Source organism: Dinoponera quadriceps, unplaced genomic scaffold (genome assembly GCF_001313825.1).
Source record: "Dinoponera quadriceps isolate SergipeBrazil2010 unplaced genomic scaffold, ASM131382v1 scaffold5977, whole genome shotgun sequence".
In the NCBI taxonomy this organism is placed as follows: domain Eukaryota; kingdom Metazoa; phylum Arthropoda; class Insecta; order Hymenoptera; family Formicidae; genus Dinoponera; species Dinoponera quadriceps.
Window position 1 is genome coordinate 11346 of NW_014559899.1, and position 24935 is coordinate 36280.

General features: G+C 41.4%; 1 protein-coding gene across 1 annotated transcript; it reads right to left on the minus strand.

Moving 5' to 3' along the window:
* LOC106750517 lies at window positions 1-24935 on the minus strand. The gene is made up of 4 exons (XM_014630922.1): window positions 24726-24935; window positions 20061-23240; window positions 287-470; window positions 1-67 (listed from the first exon to the last, which is right to left on the minus strand). Exons 2-4 carry the CDS (start codon window positions 21718-21720, stop codon window positions 1-3), a joined length of 1911 nt encoding a protein of 636 aa, XP_014486408.1. The 5' UTR covers window positions 21721-23240; window positions 24726-24935.

Consider the following 24935-nt stretch of genomic DNA (forward strand, 5'->3'; position numbering starts at 1 on the left):
TCAAAATTCGTATTCCATTGAATTTATGTGCAAAAAGGTTAAACATCGACGATTTTCCTTTACGTTTCTACGCATAAACAATAATTACAATATAACGAGAGATGATCCGAATTTTGTAATTATTTATCGCGTAACAATATGAAACACACGATAATCGAACGGTAAAATGCGAACATACGATAGCAGCCTGGGACGATAAAAAAGTCGTTCGCGTTATTATTTTCGAATTATCAACGAACGAACTTGAGCAGGCTGCGCGCTCGATAACGAGAAAATTCGTACTCACTTGAAGAAGTAGGTGTCGTTGACGTATCCGAAGAAGGGTACTGTATAGGTCAGCATCCAGATATTGCCACCCCCGCAGTCGTAATACGGTTTCGACCACCTGCCATCCTCGTATTTCACTGTCAGGATTTCGTCCTCCTCCCTTTCCGTGTGCATGCTTTCATTCAGCGTATAAGTATGGAATCCTGGAACAGAGACAGAGAGAGAAAGACCGTTAAGCGAGTAAAAGTTTATCCCGCCCCGAAATTTAATTAAAGGGACTTTGCTCTAATGACAGTTTAATTAGTATATTTAATTAATTTTTAATTCGATTCCTCGGAACTAATCTTACGTTACGCTAACACTCGATAAAACTCATTCACACACCAACTTCAGGATCACATTGATCAGACACACCTTTTATAGTTTACAAATAACTTAATAATAAACCTTATGCCGCTTGAAACGTTTAATTTTATCTGAACGTCGAGAAGTTTAGAATTCAGCTCGAACTGAACTGTATTTTAATTGTATGTGTTTGTCTTGCGAGAAGCATGATGAACAAAGCTCGAAAATTACTGTCTCTTGCAGCCGGATGTTCCACTCAAGCTGTCGGCCGTCGAACATTGAGAATAACAATGCCTTATAAACTGAACTCTCGCTAAACGACTGACTAACAGGCGCCTGAGTGAGGAGAGCAGCAATAACAAAGATTGATTACGTTTTCCTTTTATTTTCGCACGGCTGAACTGTAAGCCACGGTGTCTCGTCATTGACTGACGACCGATAGCCGTAAAATAACCAATTGAATTTACTTTCAAAATAAAGGCTTAAAAAGGCAAAGGAGAGAACAACTTTCAGAGTTTCAGTGTTGAGCGTAACATTCGAGATTCTTCTGCGTAATATCTTTCTATTAAATTGTCTCCGCTGTGTGAAAGTTTGATGCGAATTCGTAAGAACGTCATTTCTGGCGAGGAATTCCACGCAATTTTGTTAAACTAAATTAATAACGTGCAATTTTGTGAAATACAGAAACTGACGGAATCGATTATTGTAATTAATCGTAATCCTCGCGCGATTGTTTGTATCTCCGGTGAAACTTTTTCTCCGCTAGGTAATCCTCGGACCGAAGTTCCGAGCTATCTCCGTTCGATGTACGAATCAACCCCCCCCCCCCTCGAAACCTCCAATTGTTCTTTTCTTCTTATTTTCACGATTCCTCACCGAGGCTACGCTTCTCCCGAGATTAATCTCCGAGAATGTAGAAATTCAAGCGTCAAAGGACACCTGGAGATTCCGGGAATCCGTTGTGTAAGATCCCAAGAGAGGAGTTCCGACGATTCAAGGATCCAACAATAAGAGTCGAAAGTTTGAAACACGTAACTTCTTTCGGCTGCGATACGCGCGCGTGCACACACACACACACACACATACACAGTAAAGGGAGAGAGAGAGAGAGAGAGAGAAAGAGAGAGAAAGTATTAGGGATTTGTATAAATATACAAGGCGACGAAAGGTGCCGCGCGTGGGATCGTCTTCGTATGCCGGGCAGATAAAGAAAACGAGCCTCGTTTCGTATCCGTTTTCCCTCGACTTGCTCTGCCATGTATGTGTACATCCTTTTCCCCGGCCGGCCGGCCGGCCGGCCGTCTGGTCCCCATGAGAAAATAGCTGAGCTTTATCGGGCATGATCCGCTGAATGTGAGAACCGTTATTTGCCCAATTTTCCTTGTATCGGGCGGATAATCGATGTCGTTTGCAACATCGCTTGTGTAAACGCACGAGTCGCGCGCTTTTAACCTTGTTTGGCCTCATGGTCATAAATAACGTCTCTTTCCAAGATAGTAACACCTCGCATTTAAATTCCCAAATGTGCTATGAAGCATTTCAGATTACATCGAGAGCAACGGAACCTGCTATCACGGCGTGAACGGTAATAAAATTATACAGCCTCGTAAATATTCGTCCGAACGATTCACGTATATTTCAACCGGCTGAAAGAGCGCCTGTCACATAAGTTGATTATGACAAATTTTTACGTTCCTGTATGTAATTACGTCTCTGTATAAATTGTAATTATATGTAAATTATAAATCGAGGATTGCGCAATCAGTTATTAATTGTAACAATTGATTTCATTCAATTTTTATTTCTACCCTTGACAAGTTTATCTTAATTATCTCGCGTCAAATGACGCTTTCACGATTGCGTCACGTTGTGATGATGAAAAAAATTTGGAGAAGAGGAAGGGAGAGAATATTATCTGGAAATATGAAGAGCAAAAAGGATATCTTTATCGTATAGCTTTCCCTGCATATTCATTTTGTCCAACTCGACAAATTATTTATATTCGGAGTAAAGATACCAGCATGTTATGACCCGCATGCGCTCCAAATGACCAAAATAAGATAAAGATATACAACCCGCGCATATGTCACGGTTAAAATAACATAAAGATATCACACAAAATATTAGACTAAGAATGTAAAACGCGCAAAACGTCATATCTCGTATATTATTTATTTCGTCCAATTTGTGATCGTAATGGGCAAATAATTGGGTGACGGTAAGAAAAGTACGCGTTTTATGGAAAAGTTACAAACGGGTACCCTTAATTAAAGCAGTCTCATCGAAAAAACGCGCTTGCTCTCAGCGGCGGTGAGAAATCGGGAAAATGCCTGATACGACGCCAAGTCGTAACGCGTGCTCTCTTTTTTGTTCTCCCATTTCGCCCCTTACTCCTCATTTCTTACCCTCGTTCCCCTACCGCTGCGGGTCCGAAATCCCGTTCTGATTTATCCGCCAGTAATTTCTCTTTTAACATAGATCCTCCCGGAGCCTGTTTAGGAAATCTGCATGTTTATTAACCGCCGTCGCGGCGGTGGCGGTTGGAGTTTCTTTTCTCATACTCTCAAATCCCCTTCCCTTCGGATTTTTAATTTATAAAACGTTCCACAACGACAGAGAATTTTAAGCTTCACTTAAAACAAATTGATTCCGAGTTCGTTCAAAACGTGAAAATATTTCCCAACCACGCTAAGAAATATCTTTGTACATAATAAGAAATTTTGCGTTAAAAACGATCCACTAAAATTTTGTGTTACTTTAACGTGGGGAATGTGTTAAAAATACACAAAACATAATGTTAAATTATAGAAGCTTACGTCCTTCTTTCTAAGAGAGTCCGCTTTCTAGAGGAAAAGCATCTTATGGATCTTCTCTTCGTCCAATACGCGAAATTCTTTACCTTCAAATATACTATAATAAATATATAGATAAAATTATGATATTGTTATAAAAATCAAATTTATATATATACTTGTATAATTAAATTTTTAATTTTGCACACGTCGAATTTATCTATTACACACATTTCCCATGTTAAAGTAACACAAATTTCAGAGCACTGTTTTTAACACAAAATTTTTTACTATGTAGACGAATTCTTCTTTGTTTGGTTTCGATATATTATAAGATGCATTAATGATATAAAGAAATTTCGCAAATTAAACGTTACCTTAATTAAATTCGCGACGTGTAATCTCGAAAGAGTTAGATAAGCGTACTCTCATAAAAACATTTCCGAAGACTCGGTTTTGCGATCACTGAAACAGTTCAAAGAAGATCGAACGAAGTCGTAGAGCAAAAGAGCGAAGACACCAAAAGATTTACTGACACAGAAAAATATTCAATTTGATTTCAGGTCAGCTCCGATGCCATTAAAGTTCGCAGAGACGGTGAAAGATGGGAAAACGTAGAGGGGAAGAAGACCATTCTAAAAGAGCATCTAGCGGAATTAAATAAATAAAATTCGCTTACGGCATGTATGTTACGCTATATCGAATCACTTTATTTCCTTCGTGTTTCCTTGCGATATTTGTGATTTTTTTCCGTAATTTTTCGTAGTTTCATAAGATATATACGCGAGGGAGATATGTGCCATATAACATTTCTTTTAATATATCTTTTTGCAAAAAATAGCCAATGTGAAACGGATTTACCAGTCTTGACATATTTTGTTATCTCAAATCTCTTAAGCTCCTCGACACCTGACTACTTAGATTCTTGAATTTTGAGGTGGTTACGTGCAAAATTATTTAACACATGTTTAAAAAATTTTTTTTAAACGTATTTGCAAAATTTAAATCTTTTTAATTTGACATTCATAAAATGCTTTCTGCGAATTTGCATCATTATTATGCTTTATTTTGATAATTTCATTTTTAATATTGTCAAATTTTTCAACTCTCGTATATATTATGCTCTTAATGGCTTTAATGTGAATATAATGAAATAAATAAAATAACATTTTATTCCTCTCCGTCCGAATTATATCGCAACGCATGACAAAAATTTTCCTTCGCTTCCTTCGTTAGTTTCCTTCGTTAAGAAAAGCAATTCTTAAGTTTCTTCAATAATGGTGCTACAGATGGAAGTACAGTCTTTAAGTATCTTATAACCTAGACGTTTATTTCGCTCGAGCCATCTGTCATGGTCGTAGTAATCATAATTCGCTATCGACTTGGAGAAAACGACGCCGATATTTTACTCACGGACTGAAACTTGAGAAACGTGTTAGTTGAGCATATTCGTGCCTCACTTCCTTACCGAAGGTTTGCTCTTTATCATTGAAACTTTTTTTATATTTTATATATTTTGGATAACAGTGTTTTCAATTTCAGTGTTAAAAATGTGTTTGCTACACGTGCCGCTATTATTGCTTATATCGATCGCTGCCTTTCATTAACGTGCAGTACATTGCTGCACTCTTTTCCAAATTTGCTCTTTATTTCATACGCACGATAACGCACGATATTTATATGTAAAATTTTACGTTATAAAATGTCAAACGGGGGCATATATAATACTCGCGAAATATGAGCAGTAACGTTCCGTCATATGCAAAAAGGCAAATATCGGTAAAACACGGCAAGCAATATCGAGTATACACAAATTAATTCGACTCTCCGATGCTAGCTTTATCAATGATGTGCATCTCATTCAAAATATTTGGCAATAATGGTGTTCAGCGCAATTTCGGGAATTCTCTCGCTCTAATTGGTGGCGATTAAACCTGGGGACACGCACATACACACACACACACACACATTCTCATTGGACTATAAAAAAGTCTACAGAGGAGGTCTTTAAGGGCCCGAGCCCTCGTTCTTCGTTCGAACGTTCGTTGCTCATCCAAGCATCGTCCATTGTTTGTTACCTTATCGAGCGTTTTCACGAACTTTTATCCGCGTCACGAAACTACAAAACACGACACGAGAAATCCGCCAACGAAACGGCAAAGTCGTGTGCAGTCTTGCACGTATGCATGCGATGGGTATCCGTTTCTCCAGACAGTCTGAGGCCACCGGGAGAAATTTTTCGTCGCGCCGTGAGAATTTTTACGGCCGTTACTGACAGTACACACCGGAGAGAACGTTTATAACTCTAATAAAATTTTTAATGGAAATTCCGATAACGGTTTTCAGCAGAATGGTCGGAGAAAGTGGTCGAATAAAATGTCTGGGGTAAGCGTGCGACTGCTGAATTATTTTCGCGAAATTTCGCGCCTAAGGTACTCGCGGATGCGCTCGTTTAAGTAAGTGCCGTCAATTAGCGTATTCATCATAATTTGGTGCGTTCATTAACAGACCAATACCGCCATTTGTACAAACAGCTGCCAGTTTTGATATTTAAAATGAGCGCTCGGCTTTCACGATGGATGAGAATAATAGACTATAAAGGTTAACGGCTCGTGTTATCGTGGCGCATTTAGCGTTAAATGTGACATACGCCACGATTATGGTTTATACGTCTCGTAAATCTATAGTCGATGTAACAGTGAGAATTAGGTAATGTCGTTTAATTAAACGAGAATTGGGGAAATGCGCGTATAGGCTGAAAGAGCTGCTGCATTCAGTTACAACGGAGAAAGGTACGGAAAATGAAAAAGAGACGAAAATGGGAATGAGAAAACGGCGCAACTTTATCAGCGAGTAGAATTGTTAAAAGAGATTTTAGATATCGAGTTAAAGATCAATATTACATTATACTGTCGAATATATTCGAGAAATAATTATTTTTCACAAAAATAAATATCATAGCTTCGTAGTAAAGGCGATTTAACACAATGTGACTTCTCACGTCGAGGAGCGGAGGCCTTTGTGAAAAATTTACAAGATATGTTCTTTGTATAGTGCAAGTTGCGATATCGTTACAGCCTTATGTCACAATAGCGATACCGTTACAGCATTATGGCAATGGAAGTGATCTCGGCACAAGGCGACCCGTCTACACAGTTCACGACATATCGATCGATTTCACGACAGAGCGCTGAGCTCAGCATTGTCTGTCACGTTGAAGGTACGTGCGCGTCGCCGTGACATTTCCGTTCCTTTCATCGCGATATCGATACCCGACCTGATCGGAGACTCTTTAGCGTGTGATGGCAATCTTTTCCGAAAAATTCTCGACAATCCCTGTTAACGACATCAGCATACATATATCACGCAATTTCCGATAGCCGCATGAAAATTTCTATTATCGTTCAAGAGATACTTGTCGGCGGGAAACAAAAAAAAATAATACAGAAGTACGAATCGAGTTTTTATCGTTTCCCCGCCGCACCGAAAATTCATTTCGCGAATATCAATTAAAAAGTACATGCTTTTCCAATTAATTTGAAAAAGAAACTCTTACGCTCGACTGATACTAAATATTTAATTATAGATGCGCGCACCATGTTGAAACATTTTTTTCTTTTGAAATCGTTAAAATATCATGAAAGTATAATTATAGATACTATTATCTTTCACATGTTAAAATTTTTACAAAGGAAAAGGTGAGGTGCAGAACGCAACTGTAAATTAAACAGTTTGGCTAAAAATAACTCCTTTGAATTTGACTATACGGAAAAAAAAGTAACTCCTACAATTAAAAAACTAATTCTCACAGGTAAAAATTAGCTGTCCATGCGATACAACTGAAATCTAGTTAATTTAGCTAATTCTTCTTGTCCCTGCACCTAATATTCAGTTCCCACAGCTGAAAACTACGTCTGATAATTAAATTCCAGTTGTATTATTTGGACAAGCTCATTTCTCTTTTTTAGAATCGATATTAAAATATCATGACACTTTGAATACTTGATTGAATGGACCTCACATTGATTTCTCTCCCGTGACTCGCCGTTAAAATGAACAACGAGTAAAATATTCGAAGCACAATATAATGAGTCGCGTATACAAACATAATTTCATTTACGAATAGCAGACAAAGAGAGTCGTGTGCACGCGCTTCGGAAAAAGTAGCGCGCGCATGACGATCGATAGCTTACACGGTTTCAGCATCGCGCGGATTTTCATCCGCGGAATATCAATAACGGCGAAATCTACGGTGTTGCACCAATTTTTAACCAGCGTCGTGATCTGTTTTTCAATACGTTCCGCGCACTACGAAGTCAGTACAGTGGTGTGCCGTCTCAATTAGTAAACTTCATACAAGAATGTGCGGTATTTAATTTCGCCATTTCTAAACTTCTCTTAAATATCAGCGAGAGAGAGCGAACCAATTGTGTCTCCTACTGTTTTTTCTGTCGAGCGCTGCTAAATAATGGTTTGTTTAATCCGTTTGGAATTACTTGTCGGGTCTCCTGTTCGTTCTTACGTGCTTACATCGTACATAAAAGCGATTGTACCGCAATGTACACATTCGGAGGCAGGAGCTGGATTTAATTTAACTGTAGTTCTCACACAGTTCAAGTATTTTTAACGGTGCAACATAGATAACCGTCGGAAACGGGAAATCGCTGAGCGATAAACGATAAACGCGGTTTTTGCTGAAAGTACTATTTGCTGAAACGGGAAATCGTCACGGAGCAACTAAAATTTATTTGTAATCTCGACAACCAACTCCGCAGCAAAGTTCTCCTCAGCGACGATGGGATTTTATTAAAAAAAACAAGCTGGAGGTCCGCTGGAATAACGACTTCCTGCGAAAATGACGAAATAATGCAGTGACTCGGGAACTCGGCTAACGGAATGCTCGAACTGTCTTCGGTAACTTTTGTATCAGCTATTCAATCTCAGTGTGACTTGATGTATACGTGAATCGTCTCGACATAATTATGTCAATGTTTCGTGACGGAATCGAATCTAATAAAATTGCAGTTTACCTCGTAACGAGAAAATGTAATACATATAGGCTCGAGCAATATATAACTCTCATTTCTCTTACTTCAAATTTTCATATTAGTGTAGAATATTTTACGATGAAGAATGTAATATCTGCTATTTTTGTGTATCTGCTATTTTCAACAATTTGCCTGTTCACCGTTAACAGAGAGCTTATCGACTCTTCCTACGAATGTTGAGGAAAAATCAATATTTTTGTCAAAAGTTATTTCGACAATAAGAAGCTACTATTTATCGTCATTCATAAATATTTAACGCATACGTGTGTGCTTTTTATAAAGGTATTATAAATAAAAAGACAGGAGGACACAAGAGAACATATGTAGTTTCTAAATCGAGAAGTACTTGACATTGACGGGGGATATTTCATGAGAAGAAATCGCCGGAATCAAAAGGGTTAATGTTAAATCTTCTTAGTCAAGGATTTTAGCTTGACCTAGATGGGTCGGGGGTTGACCTTTCCCCCATTGCTGTCTTATGTGAGTGAAAGCGGTCGAAGCTGCTCGCAGTCGTCGTAAAAGTGGAGAAGCGAGCCTACCCGAACGTAGTAATAATTTATGTCGCCTCCGCGAATATAGCAGCCAATAACCGCGGCCAGACGGTAACAGCCAGGAAAGATGAGACCTCGGGTTGAGCAATCGCCGGGGGGTGAAGGCGGAAGGAAGGGCAAGAACGAGGGCGAAGCGCATATGAACCGCAGACTAAAAAAAGGGTGAGAGAGCTCTAACACGATAGTTATCCCCCCGTTATTCAACCTCTTCGCCACTTTTATAACTCGCAGGCAATCCCGTACACAAAAAAAGATGTCAGAAACTTTTTTAATAAATAAGACGGTAGAGTGTAAAGATATTTCTCTTGGAGTACTTATCACAGTTTCACACTCCGGACAATCCTTCTTTTTTTCAAATAAAAATGTTACAAGTTACCTCCTTTACAGAATAGGGTGAAACACGAAGGTACTTTATTAAACGTTACTCCACAATAACCCTTTGTTCCCCGGTGAGTTATTAGAGCAACTTTAATGGTTTTTGAGTTTTTTACATCGTTACTTTTACAATAGACAACGCGTCTATTGTACAGACAGATCTTAGCTTTATGGGAAATTAGTTCCGCGTATTGCTGAAGCAATAAGAGAAAGAGAGAGAGAGAGAGAAAAGTTCGGCATAGTAATATCAAATAACGTATGTCAGAAACGTCGAGAAATTCCCTAGAAAATCGGTATAATGTAATAAATTGATATATATATACATGATAATGAATATTAATTTAATTTATCTTAGAAAAACACATGAATCGGGAAGTACCTGCGGCACACAAAAGTTCAAGCAGAAGATTCAAACGATTTCATTCTATTGAAGTGTAACTAATATTTAAATAATATTTAAATAATTCCACGAGCCATCGCGTACGTTGACGTTAACACCGAAGAAGCTCGATCAAAATACGTCCACAACGAACAGAGAGATCGATAAGCACATTATTCACCCGGATACATTTTACCCAAAAAATTCCAGTGAGGTGTCCCCGGCAACACCCCTGCTAAAACCAGAACCGAAAGAGTTAAGCGAGTCAAGCATCCTCTTTATCCGCGGGGCTTTATCTCGCTTGTGAAATCGATTCTTCGTCGATTTTCCCCGCGCGCGTACCCGCTTTGGACAACTCGAAGCTTCTTCGTAGAAAGTGCTTGAAATTTTCTGATGGAGCCCATTCGAGACATCGCGTGCCTGCGCCGCGCAAGCACAATATTGAGTTTCGAGTCTCCCTTTATGCTCCCACATTGTTCCCGCAAACGAGACGTTTGCTACGAGCCTTTGTCCTTCGAGGCAAACTTCGGTATTTCGAAAATCAAAGAGGGATCCAATTTGTGAGTTTTTGAAACAAGGGAAAAACGCGGCCGGCTAAAAATGGTTATTATTCAGTCGGATTTCGACTGCGAGATACCGTACAAAACAAGGGAGAGATGGTAAACGATAGCGGTGTTTTCGTATAATTTCAATCGCCTCGATATTTCCGAAGAAAAGAAAATATTTTATACGACGCGATGTGATTTGCCGAGTGCTTTTTCAGCCGGCAGATGTGGGACGGTCGACGTTAACGTGTTTATCCGATAATACAGCGATGTGTATTATTTTTATGCATCGACCAAGAAATCAAGATATTAATAATTAATACCAATGCTTTGCTTCTTCAATTGAGATACGTACGTATATCGTATGTTATAATTTTTATTAAAATATAAATACCACATGTACCGCAACATAATCTAATGTATATCTGATATATATTTAATGAATGCTAAAGAGAAAAAGAGCGAATAGAAATTTTCTGGCAAAGCCATTGACGCTTAAGGATTTCTCGAGCTTCTTCTTTATTAAAGTACAGTTTGTGAATTAAATTTCAGAACAATCAGAGAGATAGAAAGTTTTCGGCAGATCGCCTTGAAGTTCCAACCAAGAATTCTATTTGTCGAAACTATAATTTAATTTTCCGCGTTAAATTGAGCTTTAAATCGCCATTTCGCTAAGAAGACCATTACTTCAAAATATTAAAACTAATATATTTTTATACCTTTGAAGTTTACCTCTTATCAAGTATTCTTTTTTTAATGTAACATGTAATTTTCTTTCATGCATGTCCCGACGTGGAGCTTTCATTCCGAACAACAATACGCGAGATCTGTTTCGTAATATCTGTTATATTGTTACAGAGTACAAAAGTATTGCATAAAATACGATACAATTTGATACGAATAATAATCCGATACTAATAACGATTTTACGATTGTGTATTCGATTACAGATTTTGACGTATATACGTGCATAATAATGTAATAAATGTCACAAACTGCAGGCGCTTCGATTACATTCTCAAATAAATGTTCCATATACGTCCGATTTCGTTATGATCTTTCGCTGATTTAATTTACGCGTAAAATATACACCGCTCCGCTGTGTAATACGCGAGCAAGTCTCGTGAAATGCATAATTGAAAGAGTTTGATTGTCCTTGAATGCGTTCCGTGTAGGCAAGTCATTGATTTTCAGTGAAATGTCGGGCGGTCTTATGCAACGTATACCCTCCAAGACAATCGATGCGCATCGTCAATAAATATATCGACGCTTCACCGCATTAATTATCAAGCCGGTGGAACCAGCATTAGTCTCTCTAACGCCCAATCCACTTGAAAGGGCAAGTAGACGGAGCAAGTGCGCCATTTCCAGTGAGGCGGCCGGGAATAATCCCCTCACGAACGTGCATAAGTTCAGAAATCGAACGGCAAATGCGAGACACTCGTAGCCTTTGTGTCTCGTGGAGAACAAGTCGTCGTGATGCGATGTCGATGCTGTATAAGCGTGAGAAAGTAAAAAAAAGGCTCGTGCAATTTTCCCGAGAGAATTTCAGCGAGCACGCCGTTAAGAAGCGTTTTCGGTTAACCAAGGCACTCTCGTCAGACGAATGTTTAGTAATGTAAAGTTTCGTAATGTCACCAGCTATATTTTGCCTTATATGTTTCATGATTTAAACATTTCAATCTGTACGAAAGCTCGCTTAGTCTAATGGACCGGCTACGTTGAAATCATGCTCTTTAATTATTACATATCAGGGCGCTAAATGCTTGCCGCATAAAATCGTTAAAGCGTGCTTCCGCTCTTTTGTGACGTGTTCTGTTTTCGCGAAAGACAGTATCATAATTAAAGGACTCCCTAGTTAAAAGCATGCACACACTATCACACCGCAAGGAGAACAGCCACGTGGAAATTATGTGAGATTTATTTTTATTTCCTTGCGCGTCTTATTATGATCCCGTGTTTAAGGGAACTCCCGTATCGGCTTAAGGAGTGAATTTCTTAATTGCAGCGGGCAATTCTGAATTTTGTCGGTGATTAACGCGAGCTTTTCAAATATTTAGCGCGATTAGTGCGAAGCTGAAAGCGTTAAAAAGTCCAACTGGAAGGAAGACACGACGAGTAAACTTTGCGAGTGACGTTCCATCAGAGCGATATGAAATCGTGAATCGCAGAAATCGCAAACGGACGAGTTAAACTCGCACTGACACCAATTCGTCTCGAAATTGCCGTTTTAATGGCTGCAGGATGCACAGAGATCGCTTTATACCCTCGAGACCGTTTTATATCGTCGCGAATTACGAGCGAACTCATCTTTCCTTCACGCGTGATTTTACGAGCGGAAGGAAACTGAGAAATCGATGATCGACTGCTGTTATTATATGACGATATAAGTCGAGTGAGAATCATCGATTCCACTCGTCTCCTGACTTTTCCGATAATTTCCCCTCCTCTCCCCCCCCCCCTTCTCTCCCGTGCTCTCGTACAACCGTCACGCACTTGAAACGCATAAAGCACGCAACTATAAATGTGAACAAACGCCGAGAAATATCGTACTGATTTCGTATAACCCGACGCAGTTGTCAGTTAATTATATCCATAATAAGAATAAATGATAGTAATTTGAACGATATTACTAATCACAAATGTAATATTTCTCAGTTTTTGCGCATAAAATGGCCGACCGATAGATAAACATCGGTGCAACAGTGCAAAATATAATCGCGAGCGAGTTCAACTTTAATCGACTAATAAATTGTTCCACCGATTATTCTCGCTCGCAACATTTCGCGCTCAATCTCTTAATTTAATATGCAATTTTGCGCTTAGCCAGTTTTTTAAAGTTCTCCACAGCGACTCTTCTATTTATTACACGAAGTATGCCGGATTTAGCGGGTCAGCTTTTCGCAGACGCTCGAGGTCGAACAAAAAAAAAACACACAGTGACTATTCACGCGCGACGTCAGCGTGCATGCGCGAAAAGAGTTTCAAACAATTTAGAACTCGCAAATTTAAGAACTCAGCGACTTAAAAGGCCATTGATCTAAGAATGCAAAACAACGTAAAAAGAGATCCTAGAAAAGTTAATAACCTAAAAATATCTACGTAATATAGATGTAAGGAAAAAAAAAACGCTGTAAAAGTAATTAAAAATGTTTTATAATAAGCGCATGCATTTTTTTCAGATCCTTTAGATTCTCGCGTAATAATAATTTTATTATGCTCCTTTCGCGCGTAAGGCACAATCTTTCTCAATTAGATGAAGCACTTTGAAAATTTCACAAGATTCCTCTTGATACCTTAAATAGTTTGGAGGATATTCGCTCGAGTTTTCGCGCGAGTACCGAATACATAAATCATTCGATTCAGCCGTGTCCAAAAATAAAAGCCAGTATAAAACGTCTGTCTTAGAAATGTGACAAGAAGACGGATTCAAAAATATAAGAGCCTGATGAAAAGCAAAATAGACTCAAATTAGCCTACTAAGGATACTAATGGTAAAAATCGAAAACAAAATATAAACAAGAAAAATCTCACAAAACAAGCTTTAAGTACCGTTAAAAAAGATGTAAAAAATTACAAATGAATATTTTACGAGCCACGCGATCGCATAATTTCATGCAAATTTAATATATTTTATAATTTATTTAAATTAAATTTATTATATTTTATAATCTACTATATTGAACACACACACACGCGCGCGCGCGTGCACACGAACGAAATATTTGGCCGCACAACTATATTTTTTGTACTTTGTTATTTCGCAACAGTCGCAACTGTTTGTTCCTAAACAAACGCGGCTTCCTGGCTTGCAATTATATTTTTCACTGCCGAAAACATCACTCGTTCTTATATCGGCAACTACTGTCTTGTTTTCACGTTCCGGGACAGTTATTTCCTTGAACGAATCCGTACTATCTGACGAAATAATTCGACTTCGTTTTGCTTTCTTCCTCGCGATCATTCAATTTCGGTGGACAATCAGGAGTCCCGCACAGAAACGGAAGAAGTAATCCCGAGCCGGTTCTCTATTAAAATCTGGGTCGGATTCTTTGTGTTCACCAAACAAAACCAACTTTTCCAATCGCCTCGCGCTGCAGAATCCGATCGGGATCACAGATCGTGTCGGAGATCCTGCGCGCGACGGTTACTCGTTCTTAATTCCGCATAAGAGGACGATCATACGGAATGTTTGTCCTTTGTCTGTAACGCGACAGAGGAATGTAAAATATACGCATTGTACGTCATCACATTTTTCGAAAAGTCTAAAAAGAGAAAGAAAGAGAGGGAGAGAAAGGGAAAGAGAGAGAGAATGATTTAAAGAACCATTGGAGCTGTTAAACGATTAAAAATATTCAGAAAATCCTATTGAATTTACGCGTTTAAATCGAAATCTAAAATTCGTTGCGTGGTAAATTTAGTCTACGTGATTGTATAAATGTGTAACTCGAAAGTTGTGAATGTCTGTGTGTGTGTGTGTGTGTGCGCGCATGTATATGTATCTTTTGCAGAGGCCAAACGACTAAACCGATTAAAGCAATCTATTGGAGAGTATATCGAATTTAAGTTATACAGTCGCGCCCTAGAAAAACTATAATGATTGGGCGGAAGAGTAACCGCTTCGTCGCGAATTGAGAGAGAGAGAGAGAGAGAGAGAGATAGTCAGCGAAGTGGGTTGAAACTCCTGCGGGAATGCGCAGATTTTTAATGCAAAACCCGAGTCATACTCTAATTCCGATCGCTGATCATCAACCATGGCGGTATCTCTTGAAATCCAATAATGCACGTATAAGTTCGAGAACGTTAAAAAACTATCCCTCGAGCTATAGTCGACGCGCACATGTAGTCATACATGCATTTAGTCGTGTATATGCGCGCACATATCCGCTGACTTTGTCCTATTGATTTTTCCAAACGAATCACGTAACGATACAACCGATATTAATATCCATTCGTACCGGTGAAATAATTATACAAAGCGATTTCACGTATCTTCACGAAACTGAATATTATCTTGTACATTATTATTCAAAATATTATTTCGACCTCATTTTAATGCACGTTTTAACGCATTGTTTTAATGTAGCAATGATTCCCCGTCGTCGTTCTCGTAAATTTTAGCCATTGGCTTTTTGTGTCCGAATGGCAAACTGTCGGGCGGACCGATCGCGACTATAAACACCGAATGTTTCCGATACTCGGCGACATATTGTGCGATTGACTTATGCATTAATTAATGCGCGCTTGATTTACGTGCTAATTAGCACCAACGTTAAGCGGGTGTGCTAAATGTTTCTGCAGCTGATACTTTAGGTCAAAAGGCCAGTTATTTTCGATAGTTGGTACACGAATCAATCGATCGTGCTCCTTGCCCGGTTTCCTTATTCGGGGCGTATACATATAAAAATATATCTACGGCATTAGCACGTATATGTATGCACACATACATACACGCTACCCGTTGATAATCGAAGAGGTTCTCTTCGCTGGTAAGAGCCTCGATTATTCGCGTGTCGGTATCGACAGAAGAAGTTTTCGAGGACGAATCGATAAAAGATCAAGCAGAAAGGAAGACACACTCGGGAGTCCAAGATTTTGATTAGGATGAATGTTACATCACGAATATTCATAATTTAAGACTCCCTGCTCTATTTTGAGAGACGCATTCACAACCGCCAGTTGATCGAGCATTCTAAACGCAAATGAAATAACGAGACTCGCGCGACCGACAATTATGATCATCGATAATTAATTGTGTAATAATTACTTCGCATTAAACGGCGCTCCGAAAACAATTATTATCATCTTATGCAAATCTCATTGAAATAATTGGATAACCATCGGATAATTAGCGATAGTTAACGGACGTAACGTGCGAAAGCGCCGCGATCGGTGGATAATCAACACGAGTTTGATGATTATCACCTTATTATGCGAGTCGCTTGAAAATCGGCCAACGAAATGATCGATGCAAAGTGTCCGATAGCACTCGCGGAATGCGAAATGCGATCGAATCATTTGAATTTCTAATTTCGATCGCACGGATCCGCGCATAAAGAGTTATTAAATTCGTATTGCAAGTACGAAACGGCGTAACAAAGCTCCCGTGATCCGCGTGCGGACGTAAATGACGGATGATTTCGCGGCATGCGAGGCGTTCCCGGCGAAAATGAAAATATATGGTGTGTTACACTCTTGAACTCGCGTTACGTCGCAAGGTGGGGGGAGAGAGCGAGAGGGGAAAGAGGGAGAGGAGAGCGAGGGGAGGCTCGTTGCGGTTATCTCTTTTTTTCGCTATCCCTTGGAGATTCTCCAGAACCCGTCCTCGACCGCGCAAAGTCCCTCGTTTCTGCAGCGAGAATGCCGAAGACGATAAGAGCGAGCCATTAGAATTAATCCTCCTGTCGCGCGTCCGTGTCTCGTCGCATTATTATTTTCGAAGAATCGCGAGACCCCAGGCGAGAAGCCGTCGTGACGCGTTTCAATGCTCCGCGCGTGCGCGCACGAGATTCTCATTAATTCGCGATATAAAATTCTCATCCCTCCCATTCGTCGGGTCCCTTCGTTCAGTAAATAAATAACAAATGCGGCGTATACGCAACGGTACGCGCATTCAAGCTCTTTTCACTGTATGTAACACATATTTCTACCCCCGTTGGCGAAGCCTATGACATGGCATATCACCAAATATCGCTTAAGGCTCCTATAAATAAGAGGAGCAGCGCCGCGAAACAGTATTCCTGCTGTTACCATTGTCATAACGCATTACTCATCGATATTCTTCATCCGCCGCTTCGGCAGGCCAGCCGATTTCTCGGACAGCTGCTGCTTTGATTTCGCTCTTCTTAAAGCTCCCTCGGGAAATTCCTCCTCGTTTATTCCAAATAAAACGGATTTCGAACATTTCATGTGTTTATCGCACACGTATATACACTGTACACACGTTTCCTCATCGTCTCGCTTCCACCGAGGAATCTCATCCCCGGTAATGCGTTCAATTATGAATTTCTGGATGCCGGCGTTTCAGTAGGATAAGATTATTAACCCACAAACTACAAGCTCATATCTGAAAATCAAAGTGTGATTTGGGAATTAGCCCGGAGCAGATTCGCTTCAATATGTGCAAGGAGTACTGTCGACTCCTTCTTGAGGAACACACTCTGTCTTGAGGAGTCCTCTGCTAAACTATGTCTACTTTGGAAGATTCTGCCGATATAGCTATATTACTGTGCCGACATAGATCTCAATATCATCGTGAGTGCAATCCGCCCCGCCTCCTCTCGTCGAGGGAACCGATATCTCTTCGAAAGATATCCTCTCTATCGAAAAATTCCCTTCATCTCTCATTTTTCCATGAAACGTTTTTATTATATCAACTCTGAAATAGCGCATGTGAAATTCTAAAATCAAACGCATGTACGGAATGCATTAAGAAAGACAAACTGAAAGAGATACTTAAAGAATAGAGTTGAGGAAAACTTGTATTCCATTCGTATCTCTAAAATTCTAATGGATAATAAAAGCCCAACGCTTAAATATCATTTTTACAATATAGATCCCAAAATTCATTTTAAAGAATTCGCGAGATTATTTCGCGCACGAGTATGAGTGAATGACACACATTTTCAAGGTCGTTAATATATCCTTCCGTTCTTTTAATTCGTTTAGGTCCTGTTAAATAATCAAACAACCCGCGGAATGAAACGCTTACAACTTTATAATTTAATTTCTGCGTTAACACAAAACTTCTCGTGTCAGAAATACAGAAATATTAATCTGGTTGAAATAGATACAGCAAACGAGAAAGACAGAGAGAGAAAGGATATTTCAGTAATGTATTTCACAAATAATTAATAATTAAAATATAATTAATAATTAAATTGTCAAAAAAAACAGCTTGTTCTTTTCCACTCTTTTCCTCGGGTTTTTCCTTTTTTTCCGCTATACCTATTATAGTTCCTTCCTCGTTATGTTTCCTTGCACACATCGTAAGAAAAGCACTCATCCCATCGGCGAGATTAAAAAAGTTGCGCGGTAAAGGCTTAACAAGCTTAAATCGTTTACCGGAGAAAGCAATATTTTTCGCGAATCAAACTTAAATAACTTAAGACAAAAAGAGGATATTGACACGACAAATTTTCTTTGAAAATATTTACTACGACGTGATGAAGTTGTGTTCTTTACATTGGGAGGGAAAACGCGGAATCATTCCCTCGCAGATTTTCTCGCATGTCGCAAGATGTAGAACAGAGAATTTTTTTTGTAGAAAACAAACGATTACACACGTTTCACCGTAAATTAAAGTTGCTTGAACGCTCGAGAGGTTTGTAAACTTCTTCATGCAACTCGTTATTGCATAAAAGTAATCAGAAAGAAGTTCCCGTAAGTTTCCCATGCATATTCCGCACGGCGTCGTTTTACTCATTTTTATCAGTCAACTAATTGACCGCAAATATGATTGTTCTCAATATTTTAATAAATTAATATTAAGTAATAAATATTTTATTAATAGAGACATTCTGGACAAAATTATTAGATGTAATATTTTTTCTTCATGCCGCCCGTTCCTTTTTTTACGGTCGGTGGAACAACGTAATCAAGTTAAATGAAAAATGTAATTATTACGGTCGTCTACTGAAAATAGAACAATTTAATCAACGGGTTGGCAGGTAAGCGCTGCCCTGCGGGCATCTGTGAGCATCGTCGTCTTGACGAGTACATGAGCGTAAAAAGCAGAAGAGACAGTGAAAAGGCAGCATACATGTGAAAATAGTGTGCAAAGAGGTGGTAAAATTGTTAGAGGAGCAGAAGCAGTAATCTCGGCAACATATACACACAGTATAAAATTATCATGCGTGGAACATTAATACATCATAAATAAATTATTATAGCAAACAATGATAAAACACATATAATAATAATAATATTAAAGATCACAGTAATAGAGAATTAATTAAAGTCATTAGTATGCACATTATGCATAATATTTAATTGGTTACGTATCGTAACGCAATGACACCTCATAATATGAACGTATTGCAAATTGAATTGTAATTATAATTATTGTTGTTATAGTTGTATGCTACTGCTGCTGCTTGATAAACCAATTGGCTGCTGTCGATTTTAACATGGGTGCATAGTTACGATGTAACGTTCCCCGCGGGCAGTCACGAACGCCCGCGCCTGTTTTGCATCGACTTGCAAACTTCTGCTTACAGATTATGAAGACCCCGGCTACCGCTGAGTCGTCAGGTGCACTATGCGCGAACTTCGCAAAGACTGACGTAACTTTTCCGTAAAATCGTTTGACCAGAAGCGCAAATATTTCCCGACTCGCCAAGGGAGCATTTCATCATAGGTTTCTCTCTGAGCAATTAATGAGCAGCAAAGATTACTTTGTCCACGGGATTTCGACGTCAACTCTTCCCCCCAAAGAGTAACGATTTTATTTACAAGCCAATATTAACGGCCTGTCTATTACATAATAATTATACTGGCTCCTCTCTCTCTCTTTCTCTCTCTCTCTCTCTCTCTATATATATATATATTTATTTATTTATTTACTGTAACTTTCCCGTGCACCTCAGGTATTCCTCGGATGTAATAATACGCGTAATTATTTGGCAATATTCCTGGAGGGGAAATTCGCTCGATTAATTCACCGGTTCGTCCTCGGGAGAACCCGATCGACGCATTCCTCGCATATCGGCGATAACAACGGTAATAAAGCCGATATATATTAAGTAATAACAGTTTACCTCGACTAAACTGCTCGTAGCTGGCGATCACCCTCTCGGCGTTCTTCCGGGCGATGTAGAACCACTCGCTGCTGTTGGTCAAGTACTTGTATTCGATCGCAAGATCCTTCACGAGAATGCCGTCCTGATTTGGCAGCCGATGGGCGAACGGGCAATACAGCCAGCGGTCCTTGTATTGCAGTTTGTCGTAGCAATTGCCGGCGGCGAAGATGTCCTCGTCGAACTCCACCATGGAGAGTACGCTCGCGTGCAGCAAATATTCGGAGGACAACATCACTTCCGGGGCGTATTTCCAGAGTCTGGTGAGCATGTTGGCGCGATTCACGGCGAGATTCGCCTCGAGCCGGAATCTCTCTTGCGCGTATTGGTCCACCACGCCTTCGCCGAGATTCAGATCGGTGCCGGCGGTGCAGTTCTCACCCAGAGTGTGCTGATTCTCGATTATCCGCAGGAAACGCGTCACTATGTCAACCTGAGCCGTTTCCGGCCTCTTGCGGCCGCGATCGGAGGCGTTCGCGGGCTCCTCGTAGCTCGTGTAGTCCAACACCACGTCTTGGAGGATCTCCTCTTCGAGGTCGCGCGAGGACTCGCTGGTGTCCTCGGCTGTCGGGTCGACGCCGATCGTTTCGGTAGTATTGCGATCCGTCGACGCGGCTATCGTCTTGTTCGAGGACATCGCTTTTCTCAATTTGCTCAGCGGGTCGTCCTTGAAGGGATCTTTGAAGGAGTCGGGGCTCGAACGGAGAACGCCGTGATTCTCCGAATGGCGCGCTTTGAGCGCGCTCTCAGCCTCCTTCTGCGCCACGTTCTTGATCCGTTCGGAGGCTCGGAGGCCGGCGATCGCCGAATTATCCTTGGAGAAGTGATTGCGCATGAGGGGAACGGTGAAGCTTTCATCGGGAATGTTTCCCCTTCTTGCCTGGTATAACTTGAGCAAACTTTCCGGCCCCTCCGGAACGTTGTCCTCGGCTCGATCGAGAGATTGGCCGTTCGCGTCCTTCGAGGAATTTCGCTCGAGGAGCCACGAGTGATTGCGCCTCGACGGGTAGACGGACAATCCTTCCTGATAATCGCTCGTTTTGTCCGCCCGGCGCGCCTTCAAGCGGCTCTCTTGCTCCTCCTGGCGAACGTTGCTCTTGTTGATCCTGTCGAAGGACCGGCCGGAGTTCGCCGCATCCTTCGAGCTGTCCTCGATCATCTGCCTGGCGAAGTGACTCCTCGACCTCCCGTGTCGGATCTGCGATCGCTCGATCTCCGTCTGCTCGATCTCCGCCCAGGGGATCGGCCGGCCGACCTCCGTCGGCGCGCTGGTCTCCGGCGTTCCGTGACGCTCCGCCGTCGGCGGAATTTCCGCGCGACTCGTTTCCGCGGCGATCGAGGCTTCCCCGGCGGGCCGGTCGGTTTCCGTCGAGACGTGATTCTGCGCCATCGCGCGATCCGACCGGATGTCCTCGGCCGGAGGCGCGGGGTTGTTCGTGCGGATCGCGAAGCCCGTCGGCTCGAAGAGCTTGCGGTCGGCGAGGGACGAGCGGTGATTCTGCTGATGCCGCAGATACTCCTTCGGCTTCTCGATCTGGGGCTTCTCGTAGTGGCTGCCGCCGAGGGAATCTTGCGTGAACGTCAGCAGGATGAGGGCGCACCAATAGCCTGACGCACTCATCTTCAGCCGCTCCGCATCTTTCCGTTTCGCAACCGTCCGCTTGTTACATCCTCCCGCTCCTCCTCGATCCCGGCATCCCTACGACGCGATCGTCGTCCTCGCTCTAATAGCCCGACTCGCCGTCAACATCGGCGCGCGATTTATGCATTCCTCGAGATCGATTCAACTTTTCGCGCGCACGCGTCGGCCGCTCCCCCGCGGGATCAATTTAACATCGATATTAGAACTTCCCGGCGACATTCGCGCTCAACGTCGCCGGCTTCCAGCATCCAGCAGCGACGACGCGATATTTTATTCGATTGTCGTAGATCGATACGAGCGCTTTAACAATGCCGGGGGAATCTTTCCGCTCCTTAAACCGCAGGTCTCATTGCCGCGCGCGGTAAGAGAGAATGGCTCCTCAGAGCATCTCTCCTTAGCAACCTTGCCTTTCTCCTTAATTCACCGGAAGCTCGATAGATCCTCTCGCGGCGTATCTCCGCGATCTTACGTTCCGCCGGAACTTATGGTTCTCAATAGAGAGCCCCGTAATAGACCCTTCAGTAGCTCCTCAGAAACCTCGGGCAACCGGGTTTATCGCCCGCTAGTGACTCACGTCACTATTTCTCGTTTCTCTTATTCTTTTTTACGAGCAACAGTAACGTTCGCGAATGTAGACTGCCGATCCTTCGCGACGAACGGATTCGGTCGTCCTCGAGATCAGACCGTGTAGACGAAGTGTTGCGGAAGCCGTCGATCTCGAAATCTCTCTGTCGCCCCGACGATGATTTTCGCGGACTCGACTCACGGACCGACGGTTTCGCGACCGTCGATCGCGACGTTAACGTATTACCGATCGCGATCGAGAATCAGCGATATGTGATGAAGCACTCTCATAGATAAAAGCCTTTCGGCGATCTCACTTTCTTCCCACTCCCTTTTCACCTTTCCCCTCTCTCTCTCTCTCTCTCTCTCTCTCTCGCTCTCTCGCCTCTTTCTCTCTAACTTTCTCTTTCTCTCTCGGGCGATGTCAAATTGAATTTGATTTATTAGAGCGATCTCCGCGCGGATACGAAAGCGGGGCCATATCGTCGTGATCGATCGACGGTTTTATCGCGCAATCGTCGCGCGATCGCCATCCTTCGTGATCCGAAACAAGAGGGATACAAAGCGTTCCTTCATTGATTCCAACATACGACGTTTCCCCGGTAGTTGCCCAACGGCCGGATCCACACGTGGTTGTATCACACGTCGCGATCAATCGCGATTGCCGACTGGCGGCGTCCTTTCCGGGGCTGATTTTTCCGAGGCCTCGAAATTCACGCGCGCGTCATCTTAGATTACGGCACATATAATCACATAATCGCGCATTATCGCGCGCGATCCGTTACAGCTGGAGAAGCGCAGATTTTCACGGCATAACGGCGGTCGGTTTTCTCGGGAAATTGGCACATGACGAATTTATCCGCAGGAGCGCACGCCTCCATTTCATCTCGTCGGCAATTAGTAACGACCTCGATATCCCGGACATTGTTGCGCATCTTTCGTTAGAAAACACACATATTTAGCTGTCCGATCGGTCAACCGGTTTTACAATTTAGTGAATTTGCTCATTTGGTCAAATATCGGCGTAACTGCGTTTATACTTGCGCGAGAGACTTATTTCGTACGCGCGTTCATTAAATAATTAAATAAGCGGTGCAATGTGAGAGAATAACCGAGCAACTGAAATAAATATTTTTGTTAAATAATTACATCCGCGATTTTCTCCCGCGATTTTTGCTCTAACGTTCAATATTGATGAGATACAAAACGCGAAAAAATGCGGCAGCCGGAATCAGCTCAAATTAAATCTACCATCATAAAATTATTATACGATAATCAATTGTTCCGGAAATATCGGAGAAATCAAAGAGAACGTGTTTCATTATTTTATCAGATATTACGTCATTACAAAATTCATGCTACAAGTCTGCCGTAAAATTTTACCTTTATTAATGAAAATTGAATCAGTATGGGCACATTGTTCTATAATTACGCAAATTAATAGCAGCTTTGCGATGTACTCAATGCTCAAATACCGGTTAAATAATCCGATTTTATCTTTTTTTTTGAGGGCGGGATAAAGCAAAGTTCCGCGATTTAATAGAATTTAATTCACTCATCATAATTGGCAAAATATTGAAGACCGCGAAAATTCAATTTACGTCGGAATGTTATTAATCTGTCAGATTGCAGCAACGTCAGATAATTAGACTGATTTTACCGATAGCAATTTTCCGGTATTCTGTTTGACGTTTTCACGAATGGAAAACGGCCGGAAACAAAAATAAAAGCTGCAAAAATCCGACCTACACGTCAAACGGTTGCTTCTTAACCGATAATATAAATTGTATAAAGGAAGATTCTTAGGAAAAAATTAAAAGCGTAAATCGCCAGTCGCGCATGATGTTCTATACACTGCAAAATTAATCTAATTTTTCTGATAATCTGTTTCCCGGCTCGTATCATAAATTAGTATTCCGATCACAAAATCACTAGACAAGGCGCCGAGATACGAGATTTAAAAAATTTACTCCACACTGACACGCTGCCTGTTCAAGTGAAAAAGTCGCTTTAAAGTACGTTCATTCTTAACTAGTGATCGGTAATTCCGCTTTCTCGATTGCAACGATTTTCCCAGAGGTCTTCGCACGTGCCTTTTTTCAATGCCCGGTGCTTTTTTTCTTTATTGATCAAACGCGAGCGAAACAAAACTCGCCGAAATTCAATCGAAAACGGCGCGGTATTTTTCCGACTGATCAGCAATAACGTTTTGAGTTCTAATTAAATCTGCCGTTTGTGCGTTAAGCTCGTCATTAATCGTTTCCGAACAATTACACGTGAATCGCTCGTAAACGTCCATCTGTCATAAATATCCGAGAGACTTGGGATAATCGAATTAACTGTACGTCAACGCGCGGTTGCAGTCGCGCGACCGTGTGCTTGTATTTTCATGATCCCTAAGACGGCTGCATGCAATCCACCTTGTTAACGAGCGACGGTATCTTTCTCTCGACGGTATCTTTCTTTCTGTCGCGCTCTTCGGACCGACCGACCGATCGGCTTCAAGTTGGATCGATGAATCGTGCGTGCGGACTCATCCTGCGGGGGATCATTTCACGGCGAATCTTTTTCCCTGGAAAAACGACTTTTTTCGAACTCTCTTTCTCGCGAGTCGGCGGCTTCGGTCGCGC

Bases quoted from the DNA above. Each gene is read 5' to 3' on its own strand.
- LOC106750517 (XM_014630922.1), bottom strand. From the start codon at position 21,720: ATGAGTGCGTCAGGCTATTGGTGCGCCCTCATCCTGCTGACGTTCACG. The intron at 471-20,060 runs GTAAACTGTTAT...TCTCTGTTCCAG, and splicing joins CTACGAGCAGTTTAGTCGAG to GATTCCATACTTATACGCTG. The intron at 68-286 runs GTGAGTACGAAT...GTTTATGCGTAG, and splicing joins AACGACACCTACTTCTTCAA to AAACGTAAAGGAAAATCGTC.